The following is an 18,200-nucleotide window of genomic DNA, read 5'->3' on the forward strand; positions in this document are numbered from 1 at the left end:
CCCCACCTCTTTAAGGAATACCTGGGATAGGATAAAGTATTCCTTCTAACCCCCCAAATTGTAAAGTGGTTATCCCACTGGCTATAGGGGTGAACGCACCAATTTGTGAGTCGCTCTGGCTAAGAGCGTCTGCTAAATGACGTTAATGTGCCCTTGAGCAAGGCACTTAACCCTAATTGCTCCTGTAAGTCGCTCTGGATAAGAGCGTCTGCTAAATGACTAAAATGTAAATGTAAATGTAAATGAAAGTTACAACCCCTGCCCGTTCCACAACGACCATGGTCTCACCTCTCGGTGGACTTTGTTACAGACCTTCCCCCCTCACAGGGGAATACCACCATCCTGGTCGTTGTGGATCGGTTCTCGAAGGCCTGTCGCCTCCTTCCCATGCCGGGTCTCCCTACTGCCCTACAGACCGCTGAGGCACTATTCACCCACGTCTTCCGGCATTACGGGGTGCCCGAGGATATAGTGTCTGATCGAGGTCCCAGTTTACTTCCCGAGTCTGGAGAGCGTTTATGGAGCGTTTGGGGGTCTCGGTGAGCCTTACCTCGGGGTACCATCCGGAGAGCAATGGGCAGGTCGAATGTGTCAACCAGGATGTGGGTAGGTTTCTGAGGTCGTATTGCCAGGGCCAGCCGGAGGAGTGGGCGAGGTATGTCCCCTGGGCAGAGATGGCACAGAATTCTCTCCGCCCTTTCCAGTGTGTGTTAGGTTACCAGCCGGCTCTGGCACCATGGCATCAGAGCCAGATCGAGGCCCCTGCGGTGGATGAGTGGGTGCGGCGCTCGGAGGAGACGTGGAACGCTGCACACGTCCATCTGCAGTGGGCCATCCGTCGACACAAGGCGAGCGCCGATCTCCACCGCAGTGAGGGGCCGGTGTACGCACCTGGAGATCGAGTCTGGCTCTCGACCAGAAACCTACCCCTCCGCCTGCCCTGCCGGAAGCTGGGTCAGCGGTTTGTGGGGCCTTTTAAAGTCCTGAGGAGGTTGAACGAGGTGTGTTACAGGTTACAACTGCCTATTGATTATCATGTTAACCCCTCATTCCATGTGTCTTTTCTCAGGCCGGTGGTAGCTGGTCCACTCCAGGACTGTGAGATAGGAGAGACTCCTCCGCCCCCACTGGACATCGAGGGGGCTCCGGCATACACAGCTCGGTCCATCTTAGATTCGAGACGTCGGATGGGGGGTCTCCAATATCTCGTGGAGTGGGAGGGGTACGGCCCGGAGGAACGGTGCTGGGTGCCAAGGAGGGACGTTTTAGACCTGTCTCTTCTGACTGAGTTCCACCGTGGTCACCCCACGCGCCCTGCTCCGCGTCCTCCTGGTCGTCCCCGAGGCCGGGGTCGGCGCACGGCTGGAGCCGCGTCAAGGGGGGTACTGTCACGGTTTCGGCCGAGGCTGCTCCTCCTCCTTGTTCGGGCAGGCTTCGGCGGTCGTCGTCCCCCGGAGTACTAGCTGCCACCGTTGTATGTTTCGATGTTTGTTTGGTTTTGTCTGATTGGTTACACCTGTTTCTGTTTTGTGCTTATTATGTGTCCTATAAGTTCTCGTCGTTTGAGTCTTGTGTTGTGTGTAATTGTTTCTCCAGTCAGCAAGGGCTATTAGTATTTTCTCTCCAGTATTTGTTTTGAGAGAGTGTCCGCACTGTGTGCGCATTTGTTTTGTATTTTGTGCTTTACGCAGTGTGCGTAAAGTTCGCTTGCCTCCGGCTTGGATTTAGCCGTGTGTTTTGTTTACGTGTCTTTACTAAAGACTGTTGGACGAAACCTCTGTTTTCCTGCACTTGATTCCACACCACATCCACGCTCGCACCTGACATACACTACATGGCCAAAAGGATGTGGACACCCTTTCAAATTACTGGATTCGGCTATTTCAGCCACACCCGTTGCTGACAGGTGTATAAAATCGAGCACACCGCCATGCAATCTCCATAGACAAACATTGGCAATAGAATGGCCTTACTGAAGCTCAGTGTCCTTCAACGTGGCACCGTCATAAAATGCCACCTTTCCAATAAGTCAGTTAGTCAAATTTCTGCCCTGCTAGAGCTGCCATGGTGAACTGTAAGTGCTGTTATTGTAAAGTGGAAACGCTCAGCCGCGAAGTGGTAGGCCACACAAGCTCACAGAACAGGACCGCCGAGTGCTGAAACGCGTAGCATGTAAAAATCCTGCAACACTCACTACCGAGTTCCAAACTGCCTCTGGAAGCAACGTCAGCACAAGAACTGTTCATCGGGAGCTTCATGAAATGGGTGTCCATTGCCGAGCAGCCACACACAAGCTCACCGCCATTGGACTCTGGAGCAGTGGAAACGCATACTCTGGAGTGATGAATCACGCTTCACCATCTGGCAGTCCGACGGACGAATCTGGGTTTGGCGGATGCCAGGAGAACGTTACCTGCCCGAATGCATAGTGCCAACTGTAAAGTTTGGTGGATGGTCTGGGGCTTTTTTCATGGTTAGGGCTAGGCCCCTTAGTTCCAGTGAAGGGAAATCTTAACGCTATAGCATACAGTGACATTCTAGACGATTCGGTGCATCCAACTTTGAGGCAACAGTTTGGGGAAGGCCCTTTCCAGTTTCAGCATGACAATGCCCCCGTGCACACAGCTAGGTCCAAACAGAAATGGTTTGTCGAGATCGGTGTGGAAGAACTTGACTGGCCTGCACAGAGCCCTGACCTCAACCCCACTGAACACCTTTGGGATGAATTGGAACGCTGACTGCGAGCCAGGCCTAATCGCACAACATCAGTGCCCGACCTCACTAATGCTCTTGTGTCTGAATGGAAGCAAGTCCTCGCAGCAATGTTCCAACATCTAGTGGAAAGCCTTCCCAGAAGAGTGGAGGCTGTTATAGTAACAAAGTGGGGACCAACTCCATATTAATGCTCATGATTTTGGAATGAGATGTTCGACGAGCAAGTGTCCACATACTTTTGTATGTGTATGACTGGACCTCCTGTATGGATACCATCTAATAGTAATTGGGCATGAATGTATACAGTGTATACACAGTGAGTTGTCTGTATGAATAATGGCAGATGGCAATTCAGACAACACTGGACCCCATGAATGTCTCACAGTGGTTGTTATTAACAGCATGGGAGGGGAGTAAGTGAAGTATACAGAGGCAGAGTGGAGAGGGAGAACTCACAAAGGTACTTCTAATCCCCCTGGCTTCTCCTCTGTAAAGGCCAAATGACTGATCAGATTGCTGAAATAGATGCAAGACATTCTGCAGTAATAAACCTCTCCCTCACATCACAAGCCTGGGAAATGCCTGGGAGTGTGTGGAGGTAGTACAGGGAAACCCAGAGCAAAGTTTTCATTTAAATACCATGGAGAAGCTACTTTATGGTGATCTGTTTTGGAGATGTTACTGTCTGTGTCTGTCTGTCTGCCTGTGCATGGATGAATGCCTGATTTGATTTGTCAACAAGCTGAAGGGGAAATGCAGGCCAATGCCACAACCAGAGAGACAATCCAACCCCCCTCCATAAATGTACTCCACCTAATTTGCTCTTTTGCGATCCTTTGCCCTCTTCCTTGCACACCATTGCTCTCTCAGAGGTGGACTGAGTGTGTTATTTGGAGCTTTTGAAGTTGCCTGCTAGTCTGGGGCACTGGAAATACTTGTCACGATCGTTTACGGACGAGACGGACCAAGGCGCAGCGTGATATGCATTCATGTTTATTGACGACTAAACACACGACAAAACAACAAACGAAACGTGAAGTCCAAGGTAGCATACACACAACAATACCTTACACGGAACAAGATCCCACAACTAACTCGTGCCAAAAGGCTGCCTAAGTATGGTCCCCAATCAGAGACAACGAGCTTCAGCTGCCTCTGATTGGGAACCACCCCGGCCAACATAGATCTACACATCATAGATACTATAACAATGAACAAACACAACACGGAATATACACATCCTGACTCAACAAATAAACGTCCCTTGAGTCAGGGCGTGACAATAATAATAATACTAAAATATGTTGATTCGAACGTACAATTGTAAAAAAAAGAAAATGCGCACATTTTTGTGGAGCAAACTCACAATCCTATTGCAGCTGGTTGCGTTACAATTGTAAGTTGAATCAACTTTGTTTTTTGTTTTTTTACAGTGTGTGACAGCAGCGGCGACAGACACACATAGAGGTAATGTATTCAGTCAGGACAGGACCAGAATGGTGACAGAGACTGCCTGTCCACTCTGACCTCCAGCCACACACTGTCAGGACAACAGCAGTCTGCCTGCTCCCCAACACCCCCTCATGTCTGGAATGTCACACAGACTAACAGACAGGCAGAGAGGCCATGGCTGCCCTGGCCTACAGCTTGGTTTACAGGTGCATGCAGGGAAAAACAACTCAGCCAACCACAGAGGTGAAGGGTCAACCTGATGACAAAATGTTTTCCTCAGTAACTAATACAACATGCACGTGATGTCAGCTGTCACTTTGAGTACAGTCAAAGCTCCTCTCACCCTGGGTTAAGAAACAGCATTTGGTGAATCATTTACATATGAACAAAACATTGTGTTGTCTTCAGTTGTGTTTATGATGCACTTGTTTTGCTTTAGTTAATTCAGTGAGCTGTGTGTTGCCTTGTCAGTCTGACTCACCTCGAAGGCAGCATTACTTTTTGCATTTTTGATGAGGAAATAGTGCAATGACATAAGGATGGTGGTGGTAACCTTGACAACGTCCAATAGATGCTTATAGTCATACCGCTAACAAGTAACTAGAGGGAACTGCCTGGACTCTCTTATGATTAACACCTGGTGAGGTTTGATACATGGCTAATTGTGCACTGTAAAAATAGAAAGACTCAAAACACCATGATTGCGTAAAGAATCCATGAAAAGTAGTACAATTAAGCTGTGATCTAGTGTTTGGAGGGTGTTTGAATGTAAACCCAACGTAAGTGTTATAATACACAGAAAGTGTTTAAAAACAGAATAGAAGTACTCTGAAACACCCAAAGTGATTCTTCAATCTGAATATTGGCGTTTTTAAGAGTGTTGTGAAAACACTTTTTGGGGTTTCAGTGCATGTAAAAAAAGGCAGTATCAAAACACAGACAAAATATTTGTTTTGCAGACTGTCTCTCAGACTGTCTCTATTAAGCAAATGGTTAAGAAATGCAAATGCTTAATAGCCTAAATATTGATTGATCATAAGGGCCTGTGGAGAATATATTTTCTGGAATTCCACCTTCATTTTTTCAATGCTTTATTTAGACATATTAGAAACAGGAGACAAGCCACACAAAAACATATTCTGTGGTGAATTGACCAACAACAAAATATATATACTTAATAAAAATGAATGCAAGTAATTTCAGTGATTTGTTCATTTCATTTTAAATCCAACTTAATATGTTGCTCAACATGTAAGTATTTTTATGAGGATAACCAAAGATAGAGAAAATGTAGTGACTGAATTCATTGGAAGTCTGGTTTTAATCTCCTTGCACTTCTTATCTTGCCATGTGGCTCTGTTTTTAGAGGATTATGGTTAATTCCAAATCTTTTACACACTGTTGTACGCATGTTTGAAGAAAGAAAAGTATACTTATACATCAGTATTAAGCAATTTGTTGCACCATGAGGTGTAATGGATCATGATGAACGGATATCAAAACCGTCAGGCAAAATTACATTCAATGATGAGATAACCCATTTCCCCCATTTTCAACTTTTGATGGTAGAGGCAAATACAGTATCCTGCAATGCTCGTTGTAAAACGTATAGTTACTGCTAGTGGATTGAGCACTGTGCTCAACAATGCCTGCCAAAATGGGTTAAACTGGCAGATGATCAGATACATGATAGTGTTAAGAAGCTTTAAAGAGAGGAAATGAAACCAAAAGAGAAGGTATCTAATTCTGCATTAAACAGAACTCGAAACACCACAATAGTGTATTCAACCTTTTCCGGTAGTGCTCCCAGTCCCTGGCAAGGTGTTGCTCAACACTTGATTAAGTGGTGTTACAACACACCATGTAACGTTTCAAAATGTATATATATATCTTTTTTTAATAAAATATCTCAGGATGATGTGTTTCAAAACTCCAGCAAAGTTTAGTCTCCTTCGCATTGGTGGCAGCTCAATTGCCACTAGTTTTGGTGTTACAAAGCACTTAATTTTAACAGTGTGAAGAATTCATGGAGCTGTATAGGGGGATTAGATCAGGCTGGACCCTCAGCTAACATTCATCTGTTTGGGCTGAGTAATAACAAGAAGATGGTCACACCCCACTGGTTGAATCAACTTTGTTTCCACAACGTTTCAATGAAATTATGTTGAACCAACGTGGAATAGATGTTGAATTGACATCTGTGCCCAGTGGGACAGACTGGTTATGTACTGTTTGTGACAGCACTGATATATTCTCAAACACAATGAAGAGACATGGGTCAGAGAGGAAGTCTATTCTCCCTACAGTCAAGCTGTTGCTTTATTTTAGACTTTTTAGAGTAGGTGAAAATACAGCAAAATAGCCCTAACATTTTACCGCTATATTTCCCACAAAGTAACATCTTAACATAATGACAACAGCAATAGCTTCAGTGAATCAAGTTGACATGATCTGAGTTGACGCATAGAATAGTGTTAAATTATTACAAAAACAGACATGTAAAGTTACTTTTTTCTAGAAAGCACTTGTGGTTTGAATAATCTGAGGAAAACTCCACACATTCTTCATGTTGTTAAATCTGGTTACAAAAGCAATATCAAACTGACTTCTGTAGTTCTGTCTGTCTGACCCACTCCCATCATTTACCCATTCAATAAGAGTTCCTTTTATGCATTTTTTTTTTAACATGTTTCTATTCTCACATATGGCAACAGGAAGTATTATCACAATATAGCATAGCAACAGCAACCATGTCCATTGTCCACTGTGAAAAAACAAGTTTCTTGTTCCATCTTCCTGATTCAACTCCTCCACTACCTTCTCCACAAAATGAAAATCTTCTCCTCCAGCCATCCAGTAAAGATGGCTGTTGTGCCATCCTTGTGTTAAGGGTTGATCCCTCAGTCAGTGCACTCCACAAACCCTACTCCAGGACCATGCAGCACTTCCTATTCCCCTCCCCTCTCTCCACCCTGAGACTTTGTCTCGAGAGAACCAGTCCACTTCACCGTCCATCAGTAAAAAAAAAGAAGAAGATGTAAACAGCTCCAAAAAGATTCGCAAACACACACAAAAGCATATTTCTTCTTTTTTTGTCCTTGTTCCTCAGCAGTGCAAAACGAGAATAATAGAGGATTTCTTTAAAAAATTAAATAAGTTGAACAAAACAAAAACAATAAATAGAGTTCCTCTGTCTGTCATATATTTCTGTGTATCATACTGTACTGTATATATATATTTGTGTTGGTGGGTCTCTACATGAGCACACAGCTCTTGGCCCGGTCCTTCTGCAAGGCAGGGGCAGGATCCAGGGTATCAGTCCGACCGGGCAGGGGAGGCAGGGGCAGCTGGGACACCCGTTTGAGGCCCCTGCGGGAGCTGCTGCGTTTCAGCTGAGGCTTGTGTGGCCGCTGCACAGACGCCAGCGTGGTGATGTGGAACACGTCCCGTACGCTGTTCTCCGACACCTTGGAGGTGCACTCCACGTAGGCTACCGCACCTATCTGACGGGCCAACCCACTACCCTGAGGGGAGGGAGGAGAGGAGGGAGGGGGTTAGAGACCATCATCATCATCAACATCAACAACATCATCCTTATCATCATCAACAACATCCTGCTGTTGTGAATAGTATATACTGTTCTTCTTGAGGTACCATGACAGTTAATGCGCCATAACCTAGCACCAATGATCTCATGTAACTGTAGTGAGAGACAAGCAGGAGCCACAGAGATGCTGCTGGTCTAAACATAATGTCTACAGTGCAGACAGTTGAACCTGCAACCCATCTAATGAATAATCCATGACTCTCTCTCTCTCTCTCTCTCTCTCTCTCTGTCTCACTCTTTTTTCTCTCTCTCTCCTCCCATGTTCTGGTGTTGCTGTTTAAACTGAGCAGAATGCCCACAACAGAGAGCTCAGTGGGCCAGTGTTCCCTCCCATTGTCTGGTACATGTATATGTATGGGAGAGAGGAGAAACTGCTGCCTGCTTCCCCCCAGGTCCAGTGTTATCAAAGCTCACTGACTGAAAGGATACATTGAACAGATGAAGTTGCAGTTTAGAATTCTATGGTACTGTATTTGCCCTCTCCTCTCAGGCTATCTCTCCTTATTCTGCATTGGTCTGTTTCCCTGTTTTACTTTGGTTTGTCTTTACACCCAGAGTCGTATGGGGACAGCCTAGCACTAATGCAGTAACAGATGAGAAGGCAGTACAGTACATCTCCAATGGCCCTCTCTGGGGATTACATGCACTCACACACAGATGAGGCCTTTCATAAAGCCTGGTGTGATCTTATCAAGGCTCCTTCCTCACACAGTCACACATATGAAAGGAAAAGTCTATATTAGGTGGAAGCACCGATTTAGAGAAGGAAGGTAGGGAGGGAGGGAGAGAAAAAGAGAGAGATTGAGAGGGAGGGAGGGAGATTAAGGAAGGGTGAGAGAGAGCGAGGGGGGGGTTGAGAGAAATGAAGGGAGAGGGAGAGATGGGCCTGACAAGCAGCAAAACTCTATCAGATTGTGGCCAGATTAGTGTGTAATGTGTGGGGTTCACCCTGTGGTCACCTCGCCTGTGACTCCTCAACTCTCTTACCGGAATTCAATTTGAGATCAACAACAGGATAACAAGCTGGGGGATATTGGATTAGATCAGCAAAAGTTGGTTGTTGGGAGCCTGCCTGGTGCTTGTACTGTATGTGACACAGATTCCCTGGCAATTATAGACAGGTCAGTACAGTACAGTAACTGCCTCAGACAGAAATAGAGTATGACGTAGAACAAAAACAGAATAGCCCTAACATGAGCCTCTGAAACATTGTCCTTGGCAATCTTCCATGAGCTTAATGATATCCCACTCTATCTTTTCTTTGTCTATTTTATTTACATGCTTAATATATTTTTTTCTTTGCTTTTTTGGGGGGGGGGACTGGATCTGGTTTTTGCCCCGTGGCCAGCTCACAGCCAGCCGTGGAAAAGGGCCTCTGTTCCCTGGGCTTTGTGTGTGTATGGGGGGTGAAACAGCCCCACAGCCCCTCTACTCTGTGTATGTCAGACATGGGAGAGCGTCAAAAAGAAACACGCAAAAAGATAATTATTTCACAGATTTACTGACCTGTTTATCACCCCCTCCCTCATTCCCTCCATCCTACCATGCCACTGGCTTAGAGGATGTGTCAGCGTGCGAAAAAAGGCCTCATTTATCAAAGTCTGTTTTTCGATTTATTCCGCCTTTTCAAAATCCCTAAATCTGCATGAATATATAATCTCATGGTAAAATGTGTCTCGACTCCTGAGACATAAATCCTATACATACCTACCCCCCCACCCTGCTACCCCCTAAACACCCTTTACAATAACCAACCTCCACATCGCTGTCAGCATATTAGAGTCAGAATGCCAACCTCTGCAAAATGTCTGCTTCAGTGTGTTTCTATGTATTGGGTAATACAGTGGGGAGAAAAAGTATTTAGTCAGCCACCAATTGTGCAAGTTCTCCCACTTAAAAAGATGAGAGAGGTCTGTAATTTTCATCATAGGTACACGTCAACTATGACAGACAAATTGAGGAAAGAAAATCCAGAAAAATCACATTGTAGGATTTTTTATGAATTTATTTGCAAATTATGGTGGAAAATAAGTATTTGGTCACCTACAAACAAGCAAGATTTCTGGCTCTCACAGACCTGTAACTTCTTCTATAAGAGGCTCCTCTGTCCTCCACTCGTTACCTGTATTAATGGCACCTGTTTGAACTTGTTATCAGTATAAAATACACCTGTCCACAACCTCAAACAGTCACACTCCAAACTCCACTATGGCCAAGACCAAAGAGCTGTCAAAGGACACCAGAAACAAAATTGTAGACCTGCACCAGGCTGGGAAGACTGAATCTGCAATAGGTAAGCAGCTTGGTTTGAAGAAATCAACTGTGGGAGCAATTATTAGGAAACGGAAGACATACAAGACCACTGATAATCTCCCTCGATCTCACCCCATGGGGTCAAAATGATCACAAGAACGGTGAGCAAAAATCCCAGAACCACACGGGGGGACCTAGTGAATGACCTGCAGAGAGCTGGGGCCAAAGTAACAAAGCCTACCATCAGTAACACACTACGCCGCCAGGGACTCAAATCCTGCAGTGGCAGACGTGTCCCCCTGCTTAAGCCAGTACATGTCCAGGCCCGTCTGAAGTTTGCTAGAGTGCATTTGGATGATCCAGAAGAGGATTGGGAGAATGTCATATGGTCAGATGAAACCAAAATAGAACTTTTTGGTAAAAACTCAACTCGTCGTGTTTGGAGGACAAAGAATGCTGAGTTGCATCCAAAGAACACCATACCTACTGTGAAGCATGGGTGGGAAACATCATGCTTTGGGGCTGTTTTTCTGCAAAGGGACCAGGACGACTGATCCGTGTAAAGGAAAGAATGAATGGGGCCATGTATCGTGAGATTTTGAGTGAAAACCTCCTTCCATCAGCAAGGGCATTGAAGATGAAACGTGGCTGGGTCTTTCAGCATGACAATGATCCCAAACACACCGCCCGGGCAACGAAGGAGTGGCTTCGTAAGAAGCATTTCAAGGTCCTGGAGTGGCCTAGCCAGTCTCCAGATCTCAACACCATAGAAAATCTTTGGAGGGGAGTTGAAAGTCCGTGTTGCCCAGCGACAGCCCCAAAACATCACTGCTCTAGAGGAGATCTGCATGGAGGAATGGGCCAAAATACCAGCAACAGTGTGTGAAAACCTTGTGAAGACTTACAGAAAACGTTTGACCTGTGTCATTGCCAACAAAGGGTATATAACAAAGTATTGAGAAACTTTTGTTATTGACCAAATACTTATTTTCCACCATAATTTGCAAATAAATTCATTAAAAATCCTACAATGTGATTTTCTGGAATTTTTTTTCTCATTTTGTCTGTCATAGTTAACGTGTACCTATGATGAAAATTACAGGCCTCTCTCATCTTTTTAAGTGGGAGAACTTGCACAATTGGTGGCTGACTAAATACTTTTTTCCCCCACTGTATCTTGCACTACTCATCTCATATGTATATACTGTATTCTAAAATATTCTACTGTATAAAGTCCATGCCGCTCTGTCATTGCTTGTCCATATATGTATATATTCTTAAATTCCATTCCTTACTTAGATTTGTGTGTATCGGGTATATGTTGTGAAATTGTTAGATATTGTTAGATATTACTGCACTGGAGCTAGAAACACAAGCATTTCGCTACACCCGCAATAACATTTGCTAAATACGTGTATGTGACAAATAAAAATTGATTTGATTGGAAAGATATGGCAAATACAAATCAACCCGGATGGACATCAGAAATAGATGGGAGAGGTTTTGGGTAGAGGAAGGACAGGAGTAAAAACAAACAAAATAGAACTATTGTAAAATAGACTGTGTTCACTAGTTTACTCCAATTAGGGGAGGGGTGGTAGGGTTAGAAAGTAATAAAGGAAAATATATTTTACAAAATGAAGTTTATGTATGTATGTATGTACAGTACCAGTCAAAAGTGTTAGAACACCTACTCATTCAAGGGTTTTTCTTCATTTTAACTATTTTCTACATTGTAGAATAATCGTAAAGACATCAAAACTATGAAATAACACATATGGAATCATGTAGTAACCAAAAAAATATATTTTATATTTGAGATTCTTCAAATAGCCACCCCTTGCCTTGATGACAGCTTTGCACACTCTTGGCATTCTCTCAACCTTGTTAAAACATTTAGGCGTATGGGCTAGGCTACATGAGGTGTGCGACTATGATTCGAACAAGTAGCAAAAAAAAGGCAGTTTCTTATGCAGGGCATCATTCACAAGTGATAATATATAATGTAGCTGGAAATGGCTGATTTTTTATGGAATATCTACATAGGCGTACAGAGGCCCATTATCAGCAACCATCAGTCCTGTGTTCCAATGGCACGTTATGTTTGCTAATCCAAGTTTATCATTTTAAAAGGCTAATTGATCATTAGAAAACCCTTTTGCAATTATGTTAGCACAGCTGAAAACGGTTGTGCTGATTAAAGAAGCAATAAAACTGGCCTTCTTGAGACTAGTTGAGTATCTGGAGCATCAGCAATTTTGGGTTCGATTACAGAATAAAAATGGCCAGAAACAAATAACTTTCTTCTGAAACTCGTCAGTCTATTCTTGTTCTGAGAAATGAAGGCTGTTCCATGCAAGAAATTGCCAAGAAACTGAAGATCTCGTACAACGCTGTGTACTACTCCCTTCACAGACCAGCGCAAACTGGCTCTAACCAGAATAGAAAGAGGAGTGGGAGGCCCCGGTGCACAACTGAGCAAGAGGACAAATATATTAGAGTGTCTAGTTTGAGAAACTGACGCCTCACAGGTCCTCAACTGGCAGCTTCATTAAATAGTACCCGCAAAACACCAGTCTCAACGTCAACAGTGAAGAGGCGACGCCGGGATGCTGACCTTCTGGGCAGAGTTGCAAAGAAAAAGCCATATCTCAGACTGGCCAATAAAAAGAAAAGATTAAGATGAGCAAAGGAACACAGACACTGGACAGAGGAAGATTGGAAAAAAGTGTTATGGACAGACAAATCGAAGTTTGAGGTGTTCGGATCACAAAGAAGAACATTTGTGAGACGCAGACCAAATGAAAAGATGCTGGAGGAGTCAAATGAAAAGATGCTGGAGGAGTGCTTGATGCCATCTGTCAAGCATGGTGGAGGCAATGTGATGGTTTGGGGGTTCTTTGGTGGTGGTAAAGTGGGATATTTGTACAGGGTAAAAGGGATCTTGAAGAAGGAAGGCTATCACTCCATTTTGCAATGCCATGCCATACCCTGTGGACGGCGCTTGATTGGAGCCAATTTCCTCCTACAACAGGACAATGACCCAAAGCACAGCTCCAAACTATGCAATAACTATTTAGGGAAGAAGCAGTCAGCTGGTATTCTGTCTATAATGGAGTGGCCAGCACAGTCACCGGATCTATGCACTTAAATAGCGAATGGAGGTTTATTTTCATGTCAGCCAGGTAGGCTATACTCCTGTTGTAAATATAAGCAATGTGCTTAATATTAGGAAGGTTGAGAAATAAATATAGTAGGCCTAGCCTATAGAAAGCTGATGGGATGCTCCTCTTTTTAGTAGAGGAAATCACTCTGTTTTCTCCCGCAATTGCATATCCTATAGAAATGTTACGCAACATGAGCTCATGGGCTCTCATGAAGTGTTTGATTAGATTTTCAATTATATTTGCATTGATGTCAGAGTGATTAGAGGGACAATAGAGTGCTGAGTACCAGGCAGTTAGCAAGTTTGGTAGGCTACTAATGACCAGCAGCATTCATCAGAGCTTGGAGAAGCCTAATTACCGTGACTAAACGGTCATGTGGAATTTGACTGCCTTCATGACTCGTGACCGCCGGTGTGGCGGTAATACGGTCACCGCAACAGCCCTACTCCTGAGACATAAATCCTATACATACCTACCCCCCACCCTGCTACCCCCTAAACACCCTTTACAATAACCAACCTCTCGCTGTCAGCTGTCAGCATATTAGAGTCAGAATGCCAACCTCTGCAAAATGTCTGCTTCAGTGTGTTTCTATGTATTAGGTAATATGTACATAATGTATGTGTGCCCTGTTGATATAGCAACTGTGGGTGGCTACATCAACGCTGGGTTAAGGGTTAAAGCTAGTTTGACAATGGGTTGGCTCTATCTCTCTCTTCTCCCATGGGTGTCTCATTATACCTCAATTGGTTTCTCATTCTCTTTTTTAAAGATCTCCTTCCTGCTGTGTGTTTTTCTCTCACTCTTTCATTTCTTCATCCCTCCATCCTTTCCCACTCCTCTTCCTCTGCTCACCTGTTCGTGTGTGACGGGGATGAGGCGTTGCTTGGACAGCTCTCTCAAGGTGCTGACGTCTGTCCTCATGTCCAGCTTACAACCCACCAGAACCACCTTGGCATTGGGACAGAACTCCTGGGTCTCCCCCTGCCACTGTGGGATGGACACACAGACAGGAGCATGTTAACAAAGACACATAAAGAGAGAGGCAGACAGACAGACAGGCAGAGGTTAACATATAGACAGAAAGAGAGGTAGACAGACAGTTCAGAGCTAGTAGAAGTACTGTATATGTCAAATACTCGTTTTTGCCCGGTACAATTATGGAACCAATGGAATAGTTCCAAAAGTGCAAATTCCAAGCCAACTCAAGCACACCTCAATTTGATCCAGGTCTGGGAGGGAGGGAGGGAGGGAGGGAGGGAGGGAGGGAGGGAGGGAGGGAGGGAGGGAGGAGGGACGGACGGGGACGGACGGGACGGACGGACGGACGGACGGACGGACGGACGGACGGACGGACAGACAGACAGACAGACAGACAGACAGACAGACAGACAGACAGACAGACAGACAGACAGACAGACAGACAGACAGACAGACAGACAGACAGACAGACAGACAGACAGACAGACAGACAGAGCATCAGTAAATAGCCAGCAGCGCTCATCAGTCAGGTCACCTCACCAGCAGGACATTCCTATGGAACAGTGGAATGACTCCACAGAGAGGACCTTTACATTCTCTGGCCCAACCTACCCTGACCTGCGATCCCCAGGACTCTACCCAGGCCACTTAGCTCATAGAGGAGGGGGGTTGACCCTGGCCCCCCTTAACCAAAGAGAATTAACCTTTTATTTGTCTCACCTAAATCTCTCTGTAATAGACATTAGGTTATCTCATTAGTCTAAATGAATGTAAATGAATGACTTTGCTTTCGTGGTCTCCCTGTGAGACTTCTGTTCAGTATCCTGTGTATTTGTGTGAGTCTCCCAGCTTCATTAAGTTAGATGAATATGCAGATCTATGATTAGATCTCAGAGGAATCTAGCATTTCACAATAATAGGGAAACTGTTTCAATTAAATCAGTGCTCTAAATAGAGCTATTTTAGATAGAGTACAGAACAGAAAACCATGTGCAGTCCAGTTGAAACAACACCCTGTGAGATTAAATGTCATCGTTCAGACTCAGCTGGAAAAACACTGTCCCGCCCTCCTGCCACACAAATACCAAATAACACACCTCAAAACATCCACCATGTCTGAATTCATCCAGGAGCCACATGCAGAACGCAGGGGTGTGCAGCCATCCATCAAGAGTTAAACAACCTTTGACCCCCCATGCTCTACCCCCATCTCTTCAATACCATCCAATCACGTTGCACCCCCATTCTCAATCCTCTCCCGCTCCTGTCATCTGATGACCTTGGTGACAGGCAAGGTCACAGAGGTCAAGAGTCTAATTTGGGACGGTGATTGGGCAACAGGTTTCCATGAGCCCCAGGTTTTAAAAATTACTGGGCCGACAGCTAGGGGTCAGGGGGTCATGGCAACCCCTACCAGGGGATTCATGGGAAAACCAAAAGCCATGTCGACAGACGGCGCCACTGAGCCCTGAAACTGAGACGGGTGGGTAGAACCAAGCTGTTGCGTGGGTTAGGTCTACAGAGCCTGTGGGTGGGGAGTGTTTTACCAGCTCCCCCCAGACCACTAAACACGTCAACAGAGCCGCCGTAGGAATGTCTTTACAATGTCCTGAGCTCACAGGAGGAGACCTTCAAAGGGACATGCCACACATGGCCTCAAGATGGAGGACTACTGAGAGACCGCTGAGGGCCACCAAGCCTGGTTCACATGACACAAACACACACACACATTACACATATACTACAGTCATAACAAACACACTTACTGACACACACAAACTCTCTCATAAGCCTGAGAATAGCTGTAAAACATTCCCATGACCACATTTCACCACCCCACCTCCACACCTTACCACACTCTCGCTGGTTTGCTTCCCAGTATCAACATATCACACCCAAAAGCCACCATAAAAACGTTAACTACCAGCATCTGTCCTGGCTTCTCATTTAATATGAAACTCTCATAAATACCTAGATTCACATAAACACTCGGTCTCCTTCTTAAACAGCTGCTCTTTGATTGGTTGCTGCATAGCTAATCTGCCATTGCTGGAACTCCACTCCAAATCCCACCCCAACCGGGCTCCAAGGCCTCCTCTCATTCTCCAGTCTGACCTCCCTTTCCTATAGGGGTCAGGGGTCAAGTAGCCCTGCTTGTTTCATGGAGATAAAGGGGGGTAGCTCTTACCCCCATCGTGATTTACTCTATTGTTGACGGGTCAGAATGTGTGCTGGCTATAGATAGCATGGGAACTCTATATGAGAAGTGAAGTAAGAACAGTTTGGATGAGAATGTTAATAAACCATGTTCTCTCCAGTCAGGGCATGATGGTTATATACCCTGGTTGTGACTGACCAGTGAGGAGGAGGAAGAGGAGGAGGAGGAGTTGGAGGAGGAGGAGTGTGAGGAAAAGGAGGAAGAGGAGGAGGAAGATACTGACCTTCTTCAGGACACTGTCCAGAGTCTCTGGGCGACTGATGTCAAAGCAGATGAGCACAGCGTCTGAGTCAGGATAGGCCAACGGCCGCACGTTGTCATAATACGAGGAACCTGTGGACACACAGACACACATACAGTTAGTCCCTGTCAGTACACTATCCCTTTACCTCCTTTAACCCAGATGATTCAAATAGAATGTGAACGGTTGGCAGCCCCTGCTAATCCCATAGACACATGTACACCCTGGAGGACGAAGCTGTTTAACAAATGGGCATTAACATATTGTACACTTAACCATTACAGCAGGGAGCAGCACAGCATCACAGCATCACACACTTTCTGCTGACGCAAACACCCATTGATATAAACAGCTGTGTGCAGATGGGAGTGTCCTTAGTCTCCTCCCTATACACAAGCACACAGATGTGCCCAGCTGTGACCCCCCCCCTTCCCCTCCCTCAGCTTAAGAGGTGGTAGAGGGGTAGGCAGGGGCATTGTGATAAGCACACACACGTGAACTGTAGTTGGCAGAGGAGCTAGGTCCTTGTGCACATCCCAAATGACAATGGTCGCGGGTACAAAGGGCAAAGCGCTTTCTCGCTCTCTCTTTCTCTGTCGCTCTTGAGATTTCTCTCTCTCACACACACACACACACACACACACACACACACACACACACACACTCTCTTTCTTCTCTTGGAACTCAATCTTGTCCACACACACATCTCACTCTCTCTCTCTTTCTTTTCTGTACCTTCATCCATTTTGGAGGCAGAGTGGCACCACAGCAGAACCACAACCACTCCTTTCCCCCTCTCTCCTCTCTCCCATTCCCCCTCTCTCCTCTCTCCCATTCCCCGACTGCTCTCATTAGGAGGCTTGTAAAACTCCCTGGGCTCCCAGGGATCCTGTCTGGGGATGTGGCTGTGGTCCCATCCTGGCTCCCCTGAGATATAGGCAACACAAGCCTACATCACTCTAGAGCATGGGGACAGAAATTTGTTGGAATGGACACAAGGAATCTGACTCTGCTATTGCTTTTCTTAGGAGACAGACTGACTTGATTTTAACCTGAAATGTCAACTGAATTGCCACCTAGTTAGAGCACTAGAAGCCTACACTATACAAACAGCCTGTACCTGATGTCTGGCATGTAGAGTAGTGTGATGTTAACATTGTTACTGTACTCAGGGATGGCCTCAACATAATGCCATGGCAGGCTGTTGAAGCAGCACAGGCTTTCTGTGCCAGTGAACTGGGCTGGACACAATGGTAGTAGCGCCTGTTTTAGCAGGGCTATGTTCTCTTTGTTTGTGGTGGAATGAGGCCTGCACAATGGCTGCACGCGGTCCATAGCCCGACCCATTCAGCTAGCCGCCCTGCCCTGACCTGAGCCATCACCTCACAGGACAATGCAACAGGCACCCTGTCCTAAAGGGTCAAAGGCTGTTACACTTCAGTGAGAGAGAATGTACATGTGCGAGGGTTGGCCTTTGTACGCTTGAGATTACGAGTGCATAGGAAGGAAGCTTTACAAATGTATTCTTTTTCATATAACCATTGAAAAGTTGTTTCAAAGTTTGTT

General features: G+C 45.4%; 1 protein-coding gene across 1 annotated transcript in view; it reads right to left on the minus strand.

Annotated features, from left to right (window-relative positions):
- Positions 1-6,445: 6,445 nt before the first annotated feature.
- Positions 6,446-18,200, minus strand: part of LOC121569607 (rho-related GTP-binding protein RhoN) — a 30,733-nt gene continuing 18,978 nt past the window's right edge. Inside the window, exons 3-5 of the mRNA XM_041880696.2 lie at positions 16,617-16,726; positions 14,050-14,184; positions 6,446-7,691 (exon numbers count right to left, since the gene is read on the minus strand). Coding sequence (XP_041736630.2) covers positions 7,422-7,691; positions 14,050-14,184; positions 16,617-16,726 — 515 coding nt within the window. The 3' untranslated portion in view covers positions 6,446-7,421. The remainder of the gene's footprint in view (positions 7,692-14,049; positions 14,185-16,616; positions 16,727-18,200) is intronic.

This window comes from Coregonus clupeaformis, chromosome 35 (assembly GCF_020615455.1).
Source record: "Coregonus clupeaformis isolate EN_2021a chromosome 35, ASM2061545v1, whole genome shotgun sequence".
Lineage (NCBI taxonomy): Eukaryota > Metazoa > Chordata > Actinopteri > Salmoniformes > Salmonidae > Coregonus > Coregonus clupeaformis.